Source organism: Cajanus cajan, chromosome 4, assembly GCF_000230855.2.
Source record: "Cajanus cajan strain Asha chromosome 4, NIPB_CcT2T_4, whole genome shotgun sequence".
Classification (NCBI taxonomy): domain Eukaryota; kingdom Viridiplantae; phylum Streptophyta; class Magnoliopsida; order Fabales; family Fabaceae; genus Cajanus; species Cajanus cajan.
Window position 1 is genome coordinate 79,205,632 of NC_138520.1, and position 9,700 is coordinate 79,215,331.

A 9,700-nucleotide genomic window follows, 5' to 3' on the forward strand; every position below is an offset into this window, starting at 1 on the left:
TCGATTGAACTTGAACCAGTTGTTGGTAAACGTGTACGTACGCTGTCATCCGCTATTCTTTACATTTTAAATAGTGACTATTATTATTATTATTATTATTATTATTATTATTATTATTTTCCTAAATTCTTATTCTCTGCCTGTTTTGGCGGTGGTATCAAAAAAGTTATACAATTCCAACTTTTATGCCAATTTGCGAATTTCTTTTATTAGATTAGGATTAACCCAAATTTATTCGCATTCTTTATACATGTAACAAATATATGATACAGTTTATTTTTTTCCTGGTGAAATAAACGATGGTGCATCATTAAACCATATTTACTCTAGTATTCTATGAAGAAAACACATATTCATGTTCATATCAACTGTTTCTAGAAACGTCAAAACACTAGTTCGGTGCGTAAAACAGAGCACTGCTATAAGCTATTTAATAATTTTGACCTCATAGCTCATCTGAGTTCCTAATAACAAATTTAAGGGTCAAAATTAGCATACTTCGCCAATATTTATTTTTATATTATTATTATAAGAGAATTTATTTCAGTCAAATAAAGTTTGTTTTTGAGTCGATATGATTAAGTTTATTATGGATCATAAAATTTTTCTTTTAATTATTTAATCAAGTTGGTATCCAAAAAATTCAAATTCAATATCAATTAGAATACTTCCATGGAGAAGATGCTTGAGTTTTTCACAAAGAAATTTTCTTTAGTGTCAAGTGTCAACAAGCTGGCTTGCTTTGAACACGTACGCCTAATTATTTTGACAAAATCAACAAGGTAAAGTAAAAAAAAAAAAATTAAAAATTATTAGTATAATTAGTTTAATTTTACATACAAGTATATTTTTACTCTTAAAATAGATATATGTCTCAATTATATAAAAATAAAAAATAAAAAATAGAAAGACAGCATAATTGATGAAGCAAGAAATAATAGTAAGATATAAGTTGGGACATTAGTGTCAACAGAGACAAGGAGTCGAAGCCATTCAGCATCCACCTTCCCGAATGCCCCCTACACTCACATCATTATTATTACCCATATACTTTTTTTTCAAAAGTAGATACCAATATTCAAATTTTAATGCCGAATAATAATAAAGCATAGCCAATAAAAAAGAAATATATTATTTTAGCTGTAATTATTAATTTACATAAAATAAAATAAAAAACAAAAAAGGTAAATGCTCCTGAATTCTTCCCCGCGTGTAAGTTGCGCTGTCTTGCTCGTCCTTTTTGCTTCCGTTTAAGATTAACTCCGAAATTGTAGAGAGAGAGAGAGAGAGAGAAGAGAGTGGGTTTGTGTTTGTGTGTTTCTCTGTCGCAACGTAATATTATTATTATTCTTCTTTGGGACATAACAACTCAGAGAGTTCTTGCAATTTTGCAATCTCTCTCTCTCTCTCTCTCTCTCTCTCTAAAGTTGGCCTTTCGTTTCACCTCTCTGCCGACGAATTTCCTCCTTTGGATCAGGTTCCCTCTCCCAGATCTGGATTCGATTTTCTTCGATCTCATTTTCTTCTTTCATTTTCCGCATTGCTGTGCTTCATAACGTCTCTGTCTTTATTTCTTCCTAATCTGTTTGTTTTTTCCTAGCTCGCCAATGTTTTGTGGAGGATTTTTATCGGAATCGCTAGATTTGGATTTGATTTAGCTCTCATGCATCTGTTGGTTTTTATTTATGTTCTTTCGGATTCGGCTTTGGTCGGATGTTTTTTTTGGATCTTCTGGTTATTTTATGCGATTTCAATGAGAGAGTTTCGTTCAATGCGTTACGGTGCACTTTTTGATTGTTTGTAGTTTGATGAGATTTGAGATGTGATGCAGGAAAATGATGCTATCTGCCTGTTCTTATTGACGTTTCAGAATTATGATTGATCTCGGAAAAATCGTGTTTGGCTTGGACTTATTTTTGGATTCCTTTGTTGTTGTGCTTAAGTTTTCTGTGTGATCTTATATAACTGCCTTTGAATTTTTGGATATTCGTTGAGAGTCAAGGTTATGATATGGCTTTATTCATGTTTGTTGCTGTAACGCGCCGATTGTAGACATTGATGTTTGCTTATTACTTCTGGCTCGCTGGCTTATTTGATAAATATATAAAGTCTCTGACTAGCTGACATTTTCTGAAAATTAATGTAAACTGGTGTATTTGCACTACAACAATCAGAGAATGATGCTTGAAAATATCCTTTTGGAATTCAAGTAACCATTATATTGTTGAGAAACTTTATGGCTTTTATTGAATCAATGCGTGAAATTTTTTTGACGTGAGCCTTATTTAATTTGTGCATTGCAGTTAGGGCCGTTGGTGCTGGTTTGTAGCTTGTAGTGGAAAACCGGTTACAATGAAGAAGGTTATTGGCCAAACTGTTAGGGACCTGTAAGTATAACTGTTTATTATTTGTTTATTAACACATGATTTGATGTGTCACGTATACAAATACAATTGCTATCTTTGGTGTTTATATCTATTTTAAAGGCCAATTGTATCTTCTAAATGTCGTACTCTTCATTTGTATTCTTGCAGTAAAAGAGAAGTAAATAAGAAAGTGCTGAAAGTTCCTGGGATTGAACAGAAGGTAATTCTTTTTAAAGTTTGCTATGAAACTATGGCTAATTGTTGTAATGATTCGTGCAAAGTCTGACTTATTTTTATGCAATGCTTGTTCATGGAATATATGATGACTATCCTTGAATTATGTATTATGGTCTTATTTTGCAAAATCTAAATTAGATTCAATGTTTCCTCTCCCCTCTTCTAGGTTCTTGATGCTACCAGCAATGAACCATGGGGTCCTCATGGAACTCTTCTTGCAGATATTGCACAGGCAACCAGAAACCCGTAAGCTTGGACTCTTAATTGTATGCTTGACACATTGTGTACTTTACTACATAGAGACTCATTTTTAAGTACTCTTGCAGTCATGAATACCAGATGATCATGGCAGTAATCTGGAAGCGAATTAATGACACAGGCAAGAACTGGCGGCACGTCTACAAGGTTTTGACCAAACTATTTTATGTTTTAGATAGCAGACGCTGCTAATCTTGTTTATTTTTAGCTGTCACCATCAAACTACAAGTACCAATTTGTGAATTGTGCCTTAAAACTTGTTTATATCCTTTTCAATAATGATGGGTTCTTGTACATTAAGAAATACTTCTTTTTTTTTTTTTGTCTTTTGCATTTATTGTTGATCTTACTTTCTTAAATAATGTGTTTCTATATTAACTGCTATTTGTTCAACAACAGGCTTTGACAGTACTAGAGTACTTGGTGGCTCATGGGTCAGAGCGAGTCATAGATGAGATCAGAGAACATGCTTATCAAATATCAGTAATGCCCATTTAGAACCCTGCTTAAAATTGATTTACTTAGTTAATTTCCATGCAGGTCCCTAGTTTTGTTGAGATGATCTAAAATTTATAATGTGATCTGATAACATTGTAATCATCATATGAACAGACATTGTCCGATTTTCAATATATTGATTCCAGTGGAAGAGATCAAGGAAACAATGTCAGGAAGAAATCTCAAAGTCTGGTTGTCCTTGTGAATGATAAAGAAAGAATCATAGAAGCAAGGCAGAAGGCTTCTGCTAACAGGGACAAGTAAGTCTCCTCCGGATAATTCATTGATATTTGTAATTTGTTATTTTCCAGTTGCAACATAAATTTTATATATACCCCCTTGTGTTAACAAGCATAAGACATTGCATTAGTAGATATTTTCTTTTAAATTTCCTGAGATTTAGAATATAATAATCTGTATGTCTTTTGGGTTCCTGGATTATAGATCTAAAATAGATAGTAGAGTATGTGAGATTTGTGTGTATGTATGGGTGGGTATCTGAATCTCTAGATGATGTTAACTGTCTTATATGATTCACCAGGTTTCGCAACAATGCACCAGGTGGAATGTATAGACCTGGTTCTTATTCAAGTAGTGGAGCCTATGGTGACAGATATGATGATGATCGTTATGGGAGCAGAGAGGAAGATAGAAATGGCTATGGTTATGGAAGAGAAAAAGAATGGGGTTATAGAGATGATGATCGCAATAGTCGTGATGGAGATCGTTATGGCAGAGATTATGAAGAACGTTATGGCAGGGATGGTTACAGAGATGATGACTATAGGGGAAGAAGTAGAAGTGTTGATTACCAACAGGAGTCAAGAAGCAGGAGCTCTGATAGAGATCGTTATGATGATGATGGACAACACTCATCTCGGTATGAACTTATATGATATAATACCTGTAATTAATTATTATTTTATCTACAAATTCTGAAAAAGATAAAATGCACATGTAGTGTCAACCTCCTTTTATACAGTAAGTGTCTAATGTAGTGTTAAGGTTTTTACCCTAATTTGTTACTTGAAATGCACATGTATCTTGGGCATCAAGCATGATCCTTTGTTTAATATTTAGGTCTAGAAGTTTGTTTAGTTCTGGCAGCATGATCTTCTTGTCCTCACTCATCATGTTTGTTTTGACGTTATTGCTTCAAGTTGATAAATTGTAGGTTGTTCATTAGTGACTAATAATTTTCAGTGAGAAAACAGGTCTACATTTTCAAGTTTTTCAGTTTGAAATTTTGGCAGATGTTGTGGAGAACCTAAACTATTAAGACCTATGTGGTTTTGATCTTTGTTCTAATTAGTTTAAAATGTAAAATATAGATTGAGTAATTTGTTGTTGTTCTTATTCTTATGCTGTTCCATCTTGCTTAAATTTGTTGCTTTTAATTTAAATCATTAAATAGTTTACTGTTCAGTTGCAAACTCTAATTACCAATGAAGACAGACCTTTAAGAATGTTTGATTATATTTGAAACTTGACTTGGTTATTAATTTGTGAATTGGGGATCTTACTTGTAGCATTTCCAATAACTGTCATTGAAAGAGTAAGGTGTATAGAAGTACTATATTTTACAGTGGTAAAAAAAATGGCATGTGATTTTGAAACTGGTGATATAGATAATGGAATGAAGTCTTATCTTCTTATGCATAAGAATTTATGAATGATTCAAAAAAGCTCTACATTTGCTTGTCCTTGGCTATTTAATTGTCAGAATAAAAATATGGCTTTAGTTTGATTCTTGTACTCAAATGCTAGAGAGAGAGTTGGGAACTAAACTTTTACTTGGGGCTCTAATAATGAACCAAAGAATGTAAGTATTATTGTTTTATATCTTTCAGTAGCAGTAATGAAGTTTGCTTGAAGCTGCGAGTCCTTTTTTACTCAGTTTTTCTTCCCATTTATCACGAGAAGACGGGGAGTAATGTGATGTTATTTATTTCTGATGAGAATCATCTTCTAACTTAATCTTTTTATGCAATGATCTCTTAGAGGAAGCAATGCTAAAGCTGAAGACCAATCGCTGGAAGCAAGGTAAATTTGTCATAGAAATACACCTTTTCTCTCACATGTATGCATTTTGCTGGTAGGCATTTTTAAGGTTGATAATGCACAATGCAAATGGGCAGGCTTGAGCGGAAACTATCTGAGCAAAATGCAGCTGCTCCTCCTAGCTATGAAGAAGCTGTTGGCGAATCTCGCAGCCCTGTACACAGTGAAAGGTATGAACTTTTATACTACAGACAGCACTTATTCACCGCAGAATCTGTTACTTATATTATTTTGATTGCAGAGATGTGGAAACTTCAGCAGTATCTGCTCCAAGAGACCCCTCTCCCGTAAATGATAATCCTAGTCAAACCTCTGCTCATACAGAATCTTCTCCTGTAAACAATAATCCAACTGAAGCAACTACTGCTGCATCTGGAGCTAAGGAAACTGAGGCAACTGATGATTTTTTTGACCCACGTGGTCCTTCATCAGGTCTTTATTTATAGTATTATTTTGGTCACTTGGTCTTCTGTAATCTGTATGCTTGTAACAGCTCTTCCTTGTTTCTATTTTTGAAGAATTTTTACATGTTTGAGTTGATTTTTTTTTAATATATACTTTTATTTACATGTGAAAATTCAAATTATTATTCAGTTGATCCTCTCTCAATTTCATATGTGGAGGTGGGGTTTGCTATTTTAATTGTTGGGTTGGAATGTTGGAATATTAATATATGCCTCATTTGTAATTTGATTTACATGCCTCTCATTACAAATAATTGTTTGGACTAGCTTACTTTGGAGAAATAATTGTTTTTCTTGTTAGCTACCTGAGAGAGCTTTTAAAAAAATAATGGTTTCCCAAAAAGTATGCTTAAACAAACATAACATTAGTGGTCTTGAAGAGCTTGCATTTATGCCGAAGACTGCTTTCTTTGAAAAAAATGTTTACTCAGCCCTTTACTCATGATATCTTTATATTTCTTCTCAGCTGCCCCAGCCGCCCCAGCTGTCCCAGCCACCCCAGCTGCCACCAATAACGTTGAAGTGGACTTGCTTGGTTCCCTCTCAGACTCATTTTCATCAAATGCATTGTCTCTTGTACCAGTTGAATCAGCAACTGCAGCCCCTGTTGCAAATGCTGGATCAACAGCTTCCTTTGAAGCACCATCATCTGGGTCCAATAATTTCAATCAGGTAGGAATTTGTTCCATTGCTTTTACTTTTTTAGTGAAAAGAAGTTTTGACCTCTTTTCTCTCTATGTTTTGACATTGTACTAAAAAGAACGGATTTGTACTTGACTTGAAATTCTTATAGTTGTCAGCTTTATGTTGTATCTTTGTCCTTTTTTATCTAGCATGTGTAACTGTAACTAGTAGGTGGGAGAGTTTTTAAGAATTGTACAATATTGCTTATATTAACCCTGTTTGTGGACCAAAATGATTGGACAGAATTCTGAAAATTATTTTCTATTTCTAGAAAGGGCATATCTATCTCAGATTTTATCATCGAGTAATCTTTTAAATACATCTTTATCTTCATGTATAAAACAGTTCCTCTTTGTGTTAATCTTTGTTAAAATAATATATTTGTTGGCTTGACTTTTGGCAGTCTTTTGAAGATCCATTTGGTGACTCGCCGTTCAAGGCTTTTACTTCCGCTGAAACTGCTCCGGCTCAACCCCTGGCGTATCAGAATACTGAACCATCCCAATCAAATGGCCATAATGCAGAAACGATCTCTAACTTTGGGTTTGGGGACTCATTTTCTGTTGTACCATACTCTGCACCTGTTGCCTCTGACACTCAACCTTTCTCTACAAACTCCCAGTTTTTGTCTCAAGATTTGTCATCGCAGCAGCAGGAAACAGATATTCTTGCAGACATTCTTCCTCCTGCACCCTTGCCTGAGATGACTTCGCAGCAGAACATTTCAGCACCTGCTTTTGCCCATCCATCTTCACCTTCCTTTCCAGCTTCATCTGGTCAAATGGCTTCACAACCATTTTCTGAACAGACAGGCCAATATAACCAGAAAGGTTTCTCAGCTGCAACCAGTCAACCTGCACAAACCTTTCCAGGTCCTACAGATCAACTTTCTCAACAATCCTTTTCTGCTCCTAATGGCCAACCAGGACAAGTACAAGCATCCTTTTCATCTCCCACCAGTCAATATGCACAACAACCCTTTTCATCTCACGCTGGTCAACCTGGTTTGCATGCATTTTCATCGCCAACTAGCCAGCATATGCAGTCACCTTTTGCTTCTCCAGGTGGCCAACCTGCACAATCACCTTTTGCTTCTCAAGGTGGCCAACCTGTACAGTCACCTTTCTCTTCTCAAGGTGGCCAACCTGCACAGTCACCTTTCGCTTCTCAAGGTGGCCAACCTGCGCAATCACCTTTTGCTTCTCAAGGTGGCCAACCTGCCCAATCACCTTTTGCTTCTCAAGGTGGCCAACCTGCCCAATCACCTTTTGCTTCTCAAGGTGGCCAACCTGCCCAATCACCTTTTGCTTCTCAAGGTGGCCAACCTGCCCAATCACCTTTTGCTTCTCAAGGTGGCCAACCTGCCCAATCACCTTTTGCTTCTCAAGGTGGCCAACCTGCACAACCTGGTATGTATGGTGGATTTCACTCCCAGGATGGATCTCTTACTTCAGGAGCTTCAACCATGTCTCCTCAATCCCAAAATGGATATAATGGGCATATGAACAGTGGGAACTTCCTGCCCCAAGGATCTACGGCAGCTTTTGCTTCACACATGGCTCCCCAAGCTCCAACAGGGCAGTTGTCACAGGGCTCCAACTTTCCCCATCATATGTCTTCTCCCTCTCCAACACATCAACCATCACAGTTTAACAGTCAGAGCTTTATGGGACAAGGGAATGGAGCCCCCTTCAACTCACCAATTACCAATCAATCACTCGCTTCTAATGCTTCACCGTATGCTGTTTCAACAGGAACAACTGCTTTAGTTTCTCAACCATCCAAGGACAAGTTTGACACAAAATCAACAGTTTGGGCGGATACTCTGAGTAGGGGACTTGTTAATTTGAATATATCCGGACGTGAGTGCTTAGATCTCCTCAAACTCAGCTGTTTGTAGCATTTCAGTTTCTACAGCATACTTTAGTTAGAATGATGATCTTATATGGACAAATTTTTAACAAGTACTTTTTTTTTTATGCAGCTAAAACAAATCCATTAGCAGATATTGGGGTGGACTTTGATGCCATTAATAGGAAGGAAAAGAGAATGGAGAAGCCCACTACCCAAGCAGTAACATCAACTATAACTATGGGTAAAGCTATGGGATCCGGCTCAGGTATGGGTCGGACCGGTGCTGGTTCTCTCAGGCCTCCTCAAAACACGATGATGGGTTCTGGTATGGGAATGGGTATGGGTATGGGTATGGGCAATGGTCCAGGTGTTGGTATGGGTATGGGTAATGGTCCTGGTGTTGGTATGGGTATGGGAGGCTATGGAGGTATGAATCCATCAATGGGTATGGGTATGGGTATGGGAATGGGTGGGATGGGAGGAATGAGTATGGGACAAGGATACCAAATGCAACCCCCAACTGGAATGCCGCCTGGTTCCAACATGCCAGGTAATTATAACAACTCCATGATGGGTCTAGGTAGTTATGGTCAACAGCCATATGGTGGCTACCGATGAGATTGAACACTGCCTTGGATAGCAAGGTGAATTATTACTGATTGTTTTGCTACAAGTTGAGAAAAAGAAAGGCCAATACCAGTGCTACTATTAGTAGTCTACATCGTTAAAGATGCAATTTTCTGTAAAGTGATCCAGTGTGATGTATGTGTAATCTTGTTATAAATATGCTGTTACCATTCTTTTTCGGGTCACCCTCCTTCTATAGGTGCTTTGAGCATCAATGTCGTGTACCAGTGACTGGATAGAATAACCTTACTTGGGTTATTGCTTTATTTTGCTTGTTCCTCATTTTTTGAACACCGACAGGTGGTTTGATATTAATATATTTTTTCCATGGTACTTTTATGTTTGTCAGGTTCAACGGTTTTTCTTTTAAGCTTTTTAATTTATTGCTGAACTCTGAATTATGCCGCTTTTGACCCTGTTAAATAGTGTTATACCTTTTCCTATTTTAGAGTGCTTTTAACCCAACTGTAACTAAAGTCTACTGGACACTGTAGCGGAATCCATCTCCGTGAGTGCGAGTGTTCTTAACTACCCGAGTTTGTTAGTGGCTTCCTAGTGTTTTTCTTAATATTCTCTATTAGACCCATTTAAGCATATATTCATTTGGATAATCTGAATGCCAGTATGCTCACAGGAAATCAAGCTTTGCTA

General features: G+C 36.5%; 1 protein-coding gene across 1 annotated transcript; it reads left to right on the plus strand.

Moving 5' to 3' along the window:
• The first annotated feature begins 1,233 nt into the window (after positions 1-1,233).
• On the plus strand, positions 1,234-9,388 carry LOC109803008 (clathrin interactor EPSIN 2). The gene is made up of 14 exons (XM_020364453.3): positions 1,234-1,477; positions 2,304-2,387; positions 2,535-2,586; positions 2,770-2,849; positions 2,930-3,008; positions 3,261-3,344; positions 3,474-3,619; positions 3,901-4,239; positions 5,361-5,402; positions 5,498-5,590; positions 5,662-5,852; positions 6,351-6,556; positions 6,972-8,430; positions 8,553-9,388. Exons 2-14 carry the CDS (start codon positions 2,353-2,355, stop codon positions 9,038-9,040), a joined length of 3,294 nt encoding a protein of 1,097 aa, XP_020220042.2. The 5' UTR covers positions 1,234-1,477; positions 2,304-2,352; the 3' UTR covers positions 9,041-9,388.
• The last annotated feature ends 312 nt before the right edge of the window (positions 9,389-9,700 follow it).